The following is a 14486-nucleotide window of genomic DNA, read 5'->3' as shown; positions in this document are numbered from 1 at the left end:
GCGGGGCCTTCCGCCAGGAGGGGAGGAGGGGCGGCAGCGGGTGAGGGGTTTCCGGAGGGTCCCAGCCTCCTGGGGACTGACGTGCCCGTCCTGCCACCTTTGGTCCCCAGAGACAAGTACCAGGTGTTTGACTCGGCCCCACGGGGCCTGCTGCGGGTGGAGGAGCTGGAGGACCAGGGCCAGACGCTGGCCAACGTCTTCATCCTGCGGCTGCTGGAGAACGCGGATGACCGGGAGGCCACCTACATGCTGAAGGCGACCTCTCAGTGAGTGCCCGGTGCAGCGGCCCTGCCGGGACGCCTGAGCTCCTCTGAGTCACCTGCCCAGGTGGCGGGAGGCTCCAGGCTCATCACGCTGGCCACCCAGTCCTTCCTCCCCAGGCCGTGCAGGGAGGGCTTCTGTGCAGCGTTAGTGTCCGTGTGCAGGCTGTTAGCACATGGCCAGGAGAGTGTGTGTGTGTGTGTGTGTGTGTGTGTGTTCGTGTTTCCTCTGGGCCTCTGACTCTGGGTGGGCCCCTCGGTTCCGATGAGCTGTTGTAGAGCCTTTGCACCAGGCCAACCAGTGACCCACCTTCACTCGGTGGCCACGGGCCCACCTGTCCCCTCTGAGCAGCTGGGCCACCCTCCCTGCAGCCCCAGGGCTCTGAGAGGGACCAGGCGAGGGGCTCTGTGAGCCCGACCCCCACCCCGGAGCTCCCAGCTCTCGCCTGCTGTTCCCACTGCCTGGGGTGGGGACCGCGCAAGCCTCTCCTGATTCCATGACTGCGGCCCCATGCTGATTGCCGAGGGCTCTCCTCTGGGGTAACTTTGGGGTGTCATGGGCTCACCCTCACCCACTGACTTTAAAGATCCACGAGGGCGGTTCTATAGGGCTCCACCCACACCCCACCGCTGGCTTCCTGGCCCCTCGGGGCGGCCCTGAGTGAGGCTCGGGACTGACGGCCACCCTGCTGGATGCCTGGAGCCACAGTTCCCCTGGTGTGGGGGTCGCTGCCCTGCGGTTGGGGCATTTGTCCTCTTCCCTGTCCCAGGAGCGAGATGAAGCGCTGGATGACCTCACTGGCCCCCAACCGAAGAACCAAGTTTGTCTCTTTCACATCCCGGCTGCTGGGTACGTGGCCCATTGGAACCGTGGCGCCTGCTGGCCATGGCAGGTGGGGGTGGGGGGCCTGGCGGAGGCTCTGCCGGTCCAGGGCCGCTGCGTCAGCCTTGGGGCCCCTGCTCTCCCTCTACCAGGCCTGCGAGGTCTCGGGGAAGCCTGCTTCAACTGCCCTTCACGCCCAGTGCCAGCTTAGTGCCCCATGGAGGACATGACATGTCTGAGCTTTGCAAACGATTTGCTGGTTAATGAGGAAATGAAAGCCACTGGGTCTTGAGAGACAGGTGCTGCAAGGAAACCAAAGGGGATTTGGGCCCAGAAGGCAAACGCCAGTGTTTTCTGGAGTGGCCAACTGTCCAAAAACCTTACAAAATACAAAAGGGCACAAGTCCAGCCTCCTCGTAGAGAAGCTGCCATCCTGAGCATGCTCACTGAGTCCTGTGTGAGAGGCCCCAGCCCCTGGGGCCCCAAAACTACTCCCGGGGCCCAGCCCAAGGTCAAGAAGCTCCTTCTGACATCTCAGCAAGAGCCCCTCACAGCCTGTCCACCCCTGTATCCGCTTGTTTGTTCAGAACCCCTGGCAGTTTTAACCACATTTTCTTTGGGTCCACACCCACTCTCCCTCCCTCCCGTGAGCCCCTTTTCAGTTGCTGGTGGGGGGGTTGTGTTGTCTCTTAGGCAGCGCGTCCCTGCAAACTGCGGGGGGTGGGGCGGGGGATCCAGGTTTTGCCTGTGTACCAACAGGGCGGGCGGCATGGTGACAAGGACGTGCCACCTCCCTCTCTGCTCCCCCAGACTGCCCCCAGGTCCAGTGCGTGCACCCGTATGTGGCCCAGCAGCCAGACGAGCTGACCCTGGAGCTGGCCGACATCCTGAACATTCTGGACAAGACGGAGGATGGTGAGGCCCCGGGGCTGGTGCCTCTGCCACTTGTGGCTCCCCGCCCCCACCTCCCAGGCTCTGCCCCACGCGGAGAAGCAGACATCAGAGCTGGCTGATGGGCAAGCAGAGCCCGAGGCCCTGCTGTCTCTGCTCCCTTAGACCATCTGCCCGTCCTGGCTTCCTCTGGCCTTTCTTCGAAGGGAGAAGGTATTTCTCCCAGCGCCTCTGCGCTCCTTCCCCAGAGCTGCGAGGTCTGCCTTCCCCACTAAGCCTCAGGCCCAGCCGAGCGCCTCGCTCCAGGTCCCTCCCCCTCATCCGGCGCTGGCATCAGCCCACCCCATCACGGTGGGAAGGGCGATGGCCAGGAACCCCCTGACGTGTATTTGCCACAAGCTTCCAGGTGAGCCTCTGAGCACCAGGCTTGGAGCTCCACGTGGGCCGAGAAGCCACCCCCCGGGGCTCCTGCCCACTCCTGCCGTGGGCCAGTGCCGGAGTCTCGCTCCCCTCCCCTGAAAAACTCATCCCTGATTTCTCCGTCAATGATCCCTAATCTAAATCCCCAAGAGGACACAAAGCATCTCCCCTCCCGCCAGGTGCTCCTCTGTTTCAGGGTCCTGGCTGGTCAGGTTGGTGACCTGAAGGGAAGGCCATGTCCACCATTGCCCAGTCCTAGGGGCTCACCCTGCACGGGAAGAGCCGTCCTACCCCACAGAATATAAACAGGCTGACCACCCCCCTCCCACGTGGCCTGCAGAAGGCACGCCCCTGGCCCTCAAACCCCAGGTCTTAGCCCTGCCCCAGGACCCACGCAGAGACACCGTGACATGGGGGTGGGGGCGAGGTCTAGAGAGCCAGGGCACCTGGCCAGCTCATGACGACCACCCTTGGCTGACCACCCAGTTCTCAGGGGGCTGAGGCTCAGGAAGGAGCTGCCCAGGTTCCCAGCTAGATAACCAAGGGGTCGGCTACCACCCCACCAGTCCCTCAGCTGCCTCTTGCTTTGGGGGGGTGGCCTGGCCTCACACGGGGCAGCCTAGGATTGTGAGGGTTTGGAAGTGGGTGCGAAGGTCCATGCATTTGGGACACGTGATGGCACAGAATGCAGCTGGTTCTGTGCACACAGCACCGCCCCAGCTTATGGCAGACAGACCCCGTTAGAGCATTTCCTGCAGGGGCCTTGCTGCACAGAGAACCTCGGGAAAGGCCGCTGGGCTCCCCGCACAGCCCAGGGACAGGCCTGGCCCGCACCCCTCGGAGAGCTTCTGACCCTCCCTGTCCCCTCCCTACGCAGGGTGGATCTTTGGCGAGCGTCTGCACGACCAGGAGAGAGGCTGGTTCCCCAGCAACATGGCTGAGGAGATCCTGAACCCCAAGATTCGGTCCCAGAACCTCAAGGAATGTTTCCGTGTCCACAAGATGGATGACCCCCAGCGCAGCCAGAACAAGGACCGCAGGAAGCTGGGCAGCCGAAATCGGCAATGACCCCTGGCCCCTGCGGGTGGGCAGGGGCAGGGCCTGGCAGGCAAACCCCAGCAGGCGGTGGGGGGGCCCTGGGGGAAGGCCGGGGTCGCCCGCCCCTCCTGCCACCACGTGGTGCGTGCTTGTGTCTTGGCCCCTTGCTCACAAACTGGAGGCGGGCGCCCGCGTCTCTTCCTCTGCTGCGTTTGTACATGAGAACGCGTATCTTCAGCAGTATTGCACCCCCTCCTCCTGTCTCTCCGAGGCGGTAGGCAGAGGGCTGGCACCCCCCAGGGCCTTTCTCAGGCACCGAAAGAGGCCCCAGACCCAGGGTGTCCCTGGCCGAGGGCAGGTGCGAAGGCTGGTCGTCACGACCCCCTGCACGTGTCCTCTGCGCTGGAAGCCATTCTTTCGAACCGGCCGGACGCACGGACGGGCCACCCTTGCCTGATGAGCTTGACGAGCGGCCCTTGGTCTCCGAGTCCAAGGACGGAGAGACCAGCGGCCTCCGTCCGCCCCCGCCCCAGCCCCCGCCAGCCTCTGGCTGCACGGCCAGGTCCTGCCTCATGGCAGGCCTCCCAGAGCCTGGCTGAGGGCCATGCCGCCTTGGGCTCCCCGACGGGCTGGACGTAACTTACATCTTCTGGCCCCTTCGGGAGCCCGGGTATCATAAAGGAATGACTTGGTCACTGCATCCCATATGGGTTATGGTTCTGAGAAAAGCAAATACCATTTTTGGCTGCATTAAAAGAAGCATCATGTATAAAATCAAGGCGAGGAAGTTCTACTCTTTATTTCCCGGGTGCACCCAGGAGCGCGGCCTTTCAGTCTGGGCAGGGCGACGTGCAAGAGTGTGTCCGGGGAGAGGGTTAGGGGGGCTTCTCCTGGAGGAGGACACAGCCAGGGCCGGGGCCTCAGGGTGGAAGTGGATTTGAACCTCTGCTTGTAGAAGGACCCCCGATAGAAGCAGCTGTTTGAGCGGATGGGGGTCACGTTTCTGCCGTGGAAGTGAGAAGGCGGGTTTGGAAGGCCGTAGTGGCACAGGGGTGTCAGTGAGTGGTGGTCTTACAGGGGATCTGAACACCAGGCATGGGATGGTGGCTCCCTCCCTGGCCAGTCCCTGGCCTGGGGCACTTGTTCCTGCCCTCAGAGGCAGTAGCCAGTTATGGAGAGGCAGCCGCTGGCCCTCAGAGCCGCCCCACCCCGGTTCAGCCCCGGAATACGGAGGGCCCTGGATCCACCCTGCCTGCGCAGACACGCTTTGATCAGATACCCAAAATTTAGACCAAGTGGGACACTATAGCATCTTCCCACGAGCCACAGCACAGCCCTTGGTGTTCTCGAGGCCTCAGGCCCTCTGAGAACTGGCTGAATCCGTGCAAGATGCATACACATGCAGCACGCTGGACCGACTGGGGAAGGACCTCCTGGTCCCGGTGGGGGACTGATTTTCTTGGGGCCCCTTGAAGTTTCTTGCTGCAGCCCCAGGGGGAGTACCTGCACCTGAGAGGGCATTTCTGAGCCCCACGCTGCTCTTGCCCAGATGTGGGGAGGTGGAGGCAGGGTGTGGGGGAGGGGGGATGTCGCTGGTCCTGGCCCTTACCCAGCTTTTCCTTTTGGAGCTGAGAAACAGCACATGGACTGGGTCAAGGAGGGCTTTGGCTGCTGGAGTTTAGGTGAACAAACGTAAGCACTTTCATGAAAACCAGTCCGTGTATAAGTTTTTTGTGAGCAGAAACTTTTAAGCCATGACGTGTTTTGGGGCGTGCTCATCTGGAAAACTGGGCTCAGCTAGAACAGGTGCAGTCAGGGGCTCAGGGAAACCCAGGAGGCCAAAATAGTTGCCAGAAATAATGTGAGAGGAGAAGGGGACCGGCCCCACCACCAACACTCACTCAAAAGGAACCTCCTGTGACCTGGGTGCTAAACCATCACTGAGTTTGTCCCCTCTAGGCCTCAGGGTCCCCACTCCAGTGGCCCTTGTGGGGGTGGGGACAGGATGCAGTTCTGGCTTCTCTCCTGCTGCACCCAGAGCAGGTAAGCCACTATTTAAAACCTCCCGCGCTGGGAATTTCCGTCCTGGCGCAGTGGTTAATGTGTCCAACTAGGAACCATGCAGTTGTGGGTTCGATCCCTGGCCTCGCTCAGTGGGTTAAGGATCCGGTGTTGCCGTGAGCTGTGGTGTAGGTTGCAGACTCAGAGCAGATCTGGTGTTGCTGTGGCTGTGGTGTAGTTTGCAGAGAAAGCTCAGATCTGGTGTTGCTGTGGCTGTGGTGTAGGCCGGCGGCCACAGCTCCGATTAGACCCCTAGCCTGGGAATCTCCATATGCCGCGGTTGCAGCCCTAAAAAAGACAAAAATAAAATAAAATCTCTCGCGCTAAATTATAAAAGTTAGGCTTCCTGGGAAGTATGGAAAACAGAGGGCATGGCCAAGGACATGCCAGGGCCAAGCTGGGGTGCGCTGCTGGGCGGTTCCTCCTCCCTCAGGGTTGACATGGGGAGAGTGGAGCTTGAAAAGCCTGTTTTCTTTCTCTAAACCAACAGCCATCCTGCGTCCTGCGTGGGGCTGCGCGCTTTGCCAGCGGCTCGGAGAAGCCCGTTTCACTTGGGGGCGATCCGAGCCTGGGGCGGGAGGTAGGTGGTCTGGGGCTGAGGGCTGGAAGCAGGGACAGGGGCCCACAGCACTTGCCTGCGGTAGAGGGCTCCCCAGGGGTCCTGAGGGTGTGGGTCTGGGACTCTGAGCCCGCAGAGAGCGCCCGGCTGCCGGAGTCGGAAGACGCTCCCGACCCCCAGAATCACCACCTGGCCTCCGCTGGGAGCCCAGATGATCGCTAGTCCCACGGACCCCGCCACCGCCAGATGCTGGGACCCCGCCACCGCCAGATGCTGGGCTGCAAGCCGGGGGCTGGCCTGTGCCTTTCCTGCCCTGTGCCTTTCCTGCCCTCGGGGCCTCCCTCTGGTCCGAGAGGAGGGGGCGGGGAGAGGGCAGTTCCGGGGACGAGCTGGGGGCTGCGGCGAGGGGACCCCCGGAAACCTGGCGAAAAGCCCGGGGCGCGCCGCACCCCCTCCGCCCCCGGCGCACGCTCACGGCACGCGCGCTCCTGCGGTGAGGGCCCCGGCGCACGTGCACCCGTGCACGCACACGTGTGCGCGTCGTCGCGCGTCTCGAGCCCCGAGCACGTGCCCGTCGCCAACCCGCTCGCCCACACACACTCACGCGCGGACACAGGGAGACACGGGGGCGCGCACCGGGGGTGCCGCCGAGTCGCGCCGCGGCGGGGGCGCGGCCCCTTTATTCGCTTCAGGAGGCGGAAAACTTTCTCAGCGCCACGACCACGAGCGCCAGCACCACGCAGGTGGCCAGCAGGGCGGCGATGACGATGGCCGCGATGGCGCCGGGCCCCAGCGAGCCTGCGGAGGACGGGGGGCCACGTCAGCCCCGAGCCCGGCCCCCCACCCCTTCCTGTCTCCCACCCCCCACCCCTTCCTGCCTCCCACCCCCCCCACCCCCCCCACCCCCGGGACCCCCGCGCCCCCGGGGCCGTACCGCCGCCCTGGTCCAGACGCTCCCGCGCCGTGCTGTCCTCGGGGCTGGGCGCGGCGGTGGGCGCCGGCGGAGCGGTGGCCGCGGGCTCCCGCGCAGGGCTGGTGCTCTCCGCCGGGCCTTCTCCCGACGGCAGTTCGGCAGGCTCGTTCCACAGGGTGGGCTCGGGCTCCTGCGGGCCTTCGGCTGCAAGGCCAAGGACAGGTGTGGGGCCCAGGAGGCAGGGACGGCGCCCCCGCTGTTAGCCGACCCGGCAGGGGCGCTGTGTGCGGGGCTCAGGGCGGTTCTTGCCCTCCGGTTTCGCGCGGGGGGGCGGGGGGGGGAACGGAGGCCGAGGGGCCGGGTGTGGCCCCAGAGCCCCTACCGCGGCCAGGCGGACCCCCGCACCGCCTCCCCTCTGCGTCTGAGAGGACAGATTGATGGGGTGCTAAGGGATCCACAGGCCCTCTCGTGAAAAGCTGCGCGAACTTTGCGCTGGTGGCAGAACTTCAGGGCAGGGGGAGGGGGAACAGAGCAGCAGAGGCTGCCCCCTGCCCCCAAACTCCTGGGCTCTGTAGGCCTGGGGGAGGGACACGTCTCAGGGATCCTCCCCACACACCGGGCAGCCGCAGGTCAGCCTTCACCGTGGAGAAGGTGCCAGGAAGGTGAGGCAGCGCTCTCTCCGGGATCCAGGGCTCCTGCCCACCCCGAGCCCACGAGGGGCCGCTGCTGCAGGACGTGGAGAGGGGAAGCCCACCCCACACCCCAGGGGCAGCAAGCCTGCTTCTCCTTGGCCCCAACCTGGGCAGAGGGGAGCAGCCCGCCCCCCAGTGCCTGAGGCTCAAAATGCAAGGCGCCTCTGTGCCACACACCGCTGCCACCAGACAGGACAGGGCCACGGGTGTGTGTCGGTGATAGGGAAGCCCCAGGAACAGATAACCCCGCCCCCTTCCCCCCCTCCCAAGCTGGGGCTCCATCAGCACATCAGGCTCCGGGCAGCCTTTTCTGCAGGCGCCTTTCTCTGCTCGTGGGTTGGGGTTGGCAAGATTTAGGGTACCCAGGGGCCCCAGAGGACAAGAGGGACAGGCTGAGGCCTGTATGTTAATCCCAGCCCCATCCCCCGGCCTTGACCCCAGCCAGCCCTCACCAGCTTTGCTCCCCCCTTCAAGGATCTTGGCCCTGGGCCCATCAGCCTTCCCAGACAGGAAGTCCCAGACACCTAGTCTCCTTCACGACTAGGATAGCGAGCAGGCTCCAGGCCTCCCCACCCCAGCCCTGAATGGGGTCAGGGCCCTCCTAGGCCTGGTCTCTTTGGTGATCTGAGGATGCTCAGCCCCCAGGCTGTCCCTGGAGCCGGCTTAGTGGGCTTCCCAACACACCGTCTGGTGATGCCAGCTGCCCTGTGGCTGGGGGCTATTGTATCCCTGCTTCTGGGAAGACCAAGGCCACGGTTAAGCTTAGGCGAGTCCTGGCATTTAAGTGCTGCTGGGGGTTGAAGCTCCTGGACAGCACAGCACCAGGTTGTGCTTCCCAAGAAACTTCCAGGGAAGCTGTGATTCAGTTGGTACCGCCCTGGCCGGCCCACTGGCAGGTCCTTGGTGCAGCTTTCACCCTCCCCAGCTCCACCCCTGAGAGCTTCCCCGGGCACTAAAAGCCACGCCCACCCCCCTGCTTCCAGGCTCACCAGCTCCTGGAGAGGGGGGTGCTCTGGGGAGTCACAGAGGTACTTGAGGGGCTTCTGCCAACAGTGTCCATCTGGGGCACAACATAAGTAAACAGGCAAACCCCACTTCCAGGACGGTCTTTTTTGTTTTTTCTTAAGGGCCGCCTGTGTGGCATAGGGAAGTTCTCAAGCTACGGGTTGAATCCGAACTGCAGCTGCTGGCCTACGCCACAGCCACAGCCAGATCCGAGCCATCTCTGCCACCTACGCCACAGCTTATGGCAGCGCCAGACCCATAACCCACTGAGCGAGGCCAGGGATTGAACCCGCGTCCTCATGGGTACTAGTTGGGTTCGTTACTGCTGAGCCGCAACAGGAACTCCCAAGACAGTCTTAAAATAACTAGACTTTCCAAAGTGTCAAGATCATGAGGGACAAAGGCTGAGGAACTGTTCCAGATGAGAAACTAAGGCGTTGTGACAACAGAAGCAACAAGCTTTCTGGATGGAACGTGATGGGATCCATCAGTGAACTGTAAATAAGGCTGTGGTTTAGATCATTTGCCTGATCTGGGTAATTGACTCTGCTTAGGTAAGAGGACATCCTGGTTCTTAGGAGGCCTTTATGGGCCAAGGGGCAAGATATCTGCCACCTACTGTCCGGTAGTTCAGTGGTCAGATAAGTGAGTGGCTGGGGACAGGAAGCCAGAAGAGCAACGGTGACAAAATGTTGGCGAATGCAAGCGAAGAGTCTGCCAGAGGTCACTGGATTATTACTGTCACCTTTCTTAAACTTAAGATGTTTTCATGATAAAATTTTACAAGGTCTGCACCTCCCCAGACCCTGCCCTTGGCAGTCCCTCCCAGGCCTGGGATGGATCCAGTCCGGGACTCAGCTTGCAGGCAGGGACACTGTCACATTCGCGGGGCAGAAGGCCCCTGCACCCGCACCCCAGGGCCCAGGCTCCACTGCAGTGCTGGCATCTGGAGGCCGCCCTGGTCCAGTGCCAGCTTCAAAGACATCCCCGTGAGGAAGGGGGAAGGGACCTCCGTGCCCCCCGGTCGCCACCAGGGCGGGCTGGGGTCTGAGGCTTTGCAGCTGCCGTGGAAAACTCCAGGCCCTGGACATGCTTGTCTCAGGATCTGGGGGCTGGGCATAGAAAGGCCTGGGTCTGCCCAGCGCTTGGCAGCCCCGAGGTCTAGGGCCTGCCATCTGCCCGTCTCCCAGACAAAGTGCCAACCCCCTGGCTCCCACTTGTCACCATACACCCAAGGCAGAGTGGCAGGCAGGCACCTCCCTGTCCCCTCACCACCAGCCAAAGTTCCCCTCCAGCTGCCAGACATCTGGTCAGGGAGGCCACCAGGGAGAGCTACTGGGTACCAGGGTCAGCCAGCCTGGGTGGCAGGGGAGTCAGCCTCAAGCTCAGGAAGAAGAGTGACCAGCCCCCAGCCCCTGTCAGGCAGGGACTCACTCCCAGGCGGGAGCGGTCACCCTCTGCCCTTTGCCAGAGCCTAGGAGCCACCTCTGGGGGAGAGCAGGCCCTCTGAGCAGGGCACTTGGGAGGCCCATCCAGGCCCTCTCCCTGGCTGCCCCCCGTGACCCAGCCTCACTCTGCTGCTCCCCACGGGAGCCTGGACCCTCCCTGCAGGCAGCCCAGGCCGCCTCGCCCCTGCTGTGCACACCCGCTCCTGCCCTGCTTCTGAGACCCAGCCAGTCTCTGAAGCTTAAGGGCCTGAACTCAGAGGCTCCCAAATCGGGGCGGGGGCGCTGGCTCCATCTCAGCCTCACCCTGGGGCCCCGCAACACTGATTTCACCCCCCCAACTCTACTTCCTAACCCGTAAAACGAGGCTCGGACGCGCCTCGTGCCACCCTCACAAGCTGGTGGCTCTGCTGTCAAGGCCGCCATCGGCCACTGCCTCTGGCCTGGGGCCTTTCTGGCCTGGACAGTGTGGCCAGACACAAACCAGGCCGCTCTGTGGGCTGTGCGCCTGCTGCCACTGACCATCCCAGGAGAGCCCCAAAGCCCAATCCAGGAGTCAAGGACCCATCTGCACCCAAGCAGCCAGGGCCCCAGGGGCCAGCCATCTCCCTGCGAGCCCAGGCAGGTGCCCCAGAACCACAGCCTCCAGCAAAGGAAGTGCAGCTGCCCGGGCGGGGGGCATGCGCTTTCGTATCCTCATCTCCATGCCTCTATTAATTTGCTCCAGTAAGAGGGGCAGACATATCTATTCCCCAAATCCAGCCTCCTGGGGGCCCTGAACAGGAGCCGTTGTCAGGGATTTGCCCATCTGGGGGGTGGGGAGAGATGCCAGGCAGAGGGGCTGGCGTGAGCCAAGGTGTGGAGGCTGGCAGCCCTGGGCAGGCCTGGAAGGCCAGCAGCCATGCTAAGTGAGGACACAGAGGGGCAGGACCGAGGACCCAGCGTGAGCGGCATCCTGCAACTCTGTGCTCTGCCCCAGGAAACCTGGACAAGCGGGGGTCTCGTGACCCCGCCGCGGGCCTGGGAGCCGTGGGCTCTCCCCCCACCCCCCCACCCCCTGCCTTTCGGTAAATAAGTTTGTTTAACGCTCATTCTGACCACTGGCCCCGAGGCCAGGCGCCTGAGCTCACAGACAGCCTTTGTGCAGCCATGAAGGGCCTTTTCATCCCTGCTCTGGCCTCCCGCCCGTGCAACCTGGTCTGCTCCCCCCACCCCAGTGGCTGCGGCCACGGGTGACCAGCAGGGAGGGCAGCAGGCCGGGCCTGGCCCTCAGCCACAGCGCCACTCCCTCCCTGCCCGCCTGCCCAGGACCCCAGCCCACGGAGCAGCAGGCAGGGGGCCTGCCGGGCTGGTACCCACCTGCTCTGAGCATCAGACATGGGCCAGGGCAGCCAGGAGCCTCCCAAACACCCTCCTTCCCAGAAGGAAGGGTGACAGCCAGCTAGGGCCCCGAGGACACATGAGGGAAGCAGAGAGGTGAGGCCAGGTGAGGTCCTGGGGACGCCAAGCACGAGGCTGTCCCCGAGCATTCCTGTGGCGGCAGATGAAGCCCACCCACCTGGGCTGTGGGTGCCGCTGGCCAGCAGCCTAGGCTGGAGAGCTGGCTGCCGGAGGACCAAGAAGCTGGACAAGAGCTGCCCACAGCCCTAGACCCTGGGCAGACGGGTGCTCTTTGCCCACCAGGCAGGAGAAGACTTTCACTGGGGTGGGTGGAGAGCAGGGGACCATGGAAGATGCCACCCTACTTTAGGTCATTTCCCCAGGTCCCTGGGTACCAACCACACCAGCCGCCTGGCTCACCCAGCTGGCACCTCTCCCACCAAAAGGGAGGCTGGGTGCTTTCCTAGCCCTGTGAGTTCTGTCCTGAAGCTCCCCTGCACCCAGCAGAGGGGCTGGGGGTGCTGGCACCCATTCTCCGAACGTGGCCCGAGGGCTGCCAAGTGCCCGGCGCATCCTGCAGGCTCGCGTGTGTGAACTTGGCAGACCTTCGGTCCCCTGTGAGGGAGGCAGAGGCACCGTGGTTGTCGCCATCATATAGGAGAGGCGAGGCACAGAGAGGCTGAGAGGCGGCTGGAGGGCCGAGCCAGGGACAAAGCGGGGCTGCAAGCTTCTTCCTGGAGCATCCGGGCTCCTCGCCACCCCCGTTTCTCCCGTGTCTGTGCCCGGGTGTGTGGCCGTGGGAATCCCACCAGCGTCACACGCCCAGCAGCTCTCCCCAGCCCCACACCCACACTGTGGTATCGTGGCCGCCCCCTCAGAGCCACGGACGGCCCCCCAAAACCCACGCTGCAGGGAGGGTCTCTGAGGTTCCCCACCTACACACGCCTCCCGCCCCAGGACTCCCCACAGGGCCCACCTCAGGGTCAACTGACACTGGTTTTTTCCAGAAGAAAGACCACCCGAGGCCCAGCTGTCTTTTCTCTCTCAGGCGTCACAGCCCACCTGCACCGGCCCCTCCCAGGGTCCAGAGCTGTGTCCACGCCTGTGACTGAGGCCCCAGGAGTTGCTGCCCACAGCCCGGTGGGACCATTCTCCGTGCCAGACCCCAGACCCCACCCATTCCAGCCTCGGTGCAGAGCCTGTGTCCAGTATCCCCATGGCTTTACAGAGGGGTCTCCGGCCTGTGCTCCCTCTGGAATTGGGTCTTCAGTACCTGGGTCTTCAGTCTCAAAGGACATTTCAGAGCAGCAGCAGGGAAGGGCCTGCAGGGCTTGCAAAGTGAATGGCGGGGCTTTGTGTCCTACGTCCGGGGGCCCGGGGACTCTGCCCCTCGGCTGCCTGCCTGGTGCCCCCTTCTGACTCAGATTTTAGGGTGCTAGGGGAATCCCACCTCCCCTGGGCAGCTAATGTCCCTGGCCCTGCTCCCCAGGTCACTGGCTCCCCAAGTGCTACTCCAGAGGTCACTGTCTCTGGGGCTAACGATTCTCTGAGGTCCGTGATGCAGCTGCCACCCGGCTGTCGCAGGAGAGCCCCGCACAGAATCCCCCCAAACGGCCACCCCACCTCCCACGAAGGCTCCTGTCCCGTGGGCCTTAGAGATTCTGGCCTCAGGTGGTTCTTGGCCTCGGGGGGCTGGTGGTGGCAGAGCGCAGGGAGCACCCTTACCTGTGAGCACCGCGGGGGCCAGGACCCCGGAGAGGAGCAGCAGCGCCACGCGCAGGGCCAGACGAAACGCCATCCTGGCCTGTGAGTGAGCGCGGCCAGCGAGCGGGCTGCACGAGGACTGTGCTGGCCGACTTCAGGGCAGAGGGAAGGAGGCATCAAACGGCCCGGAAGGGTTTTCATCAATGCCAACTCTGTCCTCCTGGGAGGGACACCGTGCCCGCCCCCCACACACGACACACACACACACACACAGCAAAGCGTACAGAACTGACTGCTTCCCCAAACTGGAGCAGCCACACCCTCAGAGAGGGAGAGAGAGGAAATCCCTCTCTCCCTCTCTCCTCCCTCCCTCTCTGTCTCACACACACACACACACACACACACACACACACACTCTCTCACACTCCTGGGCCACTGGAAGTGAGAGAGTCTCAAACCTCCATGGGTAAAAGACTCACCGGGGAGGCTGGATGAGGGCAGACGGCCCTGGCCTGCTGTTTCAGGGAGTCATGGCCAGGCCCAGGAATCTGCATTTTGGTGCTCCTGGCCCAGGCTTGGGAGACTCCCCCCGCCCCCGAGGCTGTCGGCCCTGAGCAGGGCCAGGTTCTGCTCACGGGTGGGAGCTCAGTGGCTGGTGGGGAGGGGGGGCACCACAGAGCTTGTTCACTCAGCACTTTCTCTTTTCTTATTTATCCTTTTGACATCCGTATATGGAAGTTCCCAGGTTAGGGTTCAGATTGGAGCTGCGGTGGAAGCCACAGCCACGGCAACACAGGATCCAGGCCACCTCTGCAACCTACACCACAGCTCACAGCAACACCAGATCGTTAACCCACGGAGCAAGGCCAGGAATCGAACCTGCATCTTCACAGACGCTATGCTGGGTTCTTAACCCGCTGAGCCACAGCAGGAACTCCAAAGCAGCACCTTCAAAGCAGGTGCAACCCAAACCTTCTGGCAGCTCGAGTCTCTCCAGAAAAACCCATGTCATTAGCTGCCCTGTGTCCCTTCTCCTTGCTCTCTGTTCTCCCAGGTACCTGGGACTTGCAATGGCACCTCTGTGTTCATGACACACGTGCCCAGCCCAGGTCTGGCCCAGAACTTCAGCCTGTCGCCCACCGCCTCCCGGACAGCCCCTGGTTACCTAATGAGCATCTCCGGCGTAACGGGTCCAAATCCAACCTTGACTCCACCGCCTCCCCAGCCCTGCTCGGCCAGTGAAACCGCCGTCCCCATCTTCCGGATGTCCCAGCCATAGAACTCAAAATCCTCAC

At 63.4% G+C, this 14486-nt stretch overlaps 2 protein-coding genes across 3 annotated transcripts in view; one reads left to right on the top strand and one right to left on the bottom strand.

Annotated features, from left to right (window-relative positions):
- The window catches only part of NGEF (neuronal guanine nucleotide exchange factor), a 127447-nt gene extending 123237 nt beyond the window's left edge, over window positions 1-4210 (top strand). For both annotated transcript variants that reach the window (XM_021074904.1, XM_021074905.1), the window contains 4 exons: window positions 111-266; window positions 1031-1110; window positions 1894-1998; window positions 3272-4210. In XM_021074904.1, coding sequence (XP_020930563.1) covers window positions 111-266; window positions 1031-1110; window positions 1894-1998; window positions 3272-3462 — 532 coding nt within the window. In that variant the 3' untranslated portion in view covers window positions 3463-4210. The remainder of the gene's footprint in view (window positions 1-110; window positions 267-1030; window positions 1111-1893; window positions 1999-3271) is intronic.
- C15H2orf82 (chromosome 15 open reading frame, human C2orf82) lies at window positions 6672-13363 on the bottom strand. Its single transcript, NM_001185185.1, has 3 exons — window positions 13213-13363; window positions 6987-7169; window positions 6672-6850 (listed from the first exon to the last, which is right to left on the bottom strand). Exons 1-3 carry the CDS (start codon window positions 13283-13285, stop codon window positions 6741-6743), a joined length of 366 nt encoding a protein of 121 aa, NP_001172114.1. The 5' UTR covers window positions 13286-13363; the 3' UTR covers window positions 6672-6740.

Source organism: Sus scrofa, chromosome 15 (assembly GCF_000003025.6).
Source record: "Sus scrofa isolate TJ Tabasco breed Duroc chromosome 15, Sscrofa11.1, whole genome shotgun sequence".
In the NCBI taxonomy this organism is placed as follows: Eukaryota; Metazoa; Chordata; class Mammalia; order Artiodactyla; family Suidae; genus Sus; species Sus scrofa.
This window is presented reverse-complemented; position numbering and strand designations above follow the sequence as displayed.

Bases quoted from the DNA above. Each gene is read 5' to 3' on its own strand.
- C15H2orf82 (NM_001185185.1), bottom strand. From the start codon at position 13,285: ATGGCGTTTCGTCTGGCCCTGCGCGTGGCGCTGCTGCTCCTCTCCGGG. The intron at 7,170-13,212 runs GTAAGGGTGCTC...TTGGCCTTGCAG, and splicing joins GGCCCCCGCGGTGCTCACAG to CCGAAGGCCCGCAGGAGCCC. The intron at 6,851-6,986 runs GTACGGCCCCGG...CGTCCTCCGCAG, and splicing joins GCGTCTGGACCAGGGCGGCG to GCTCGCTGGGGCCCGGCGCC.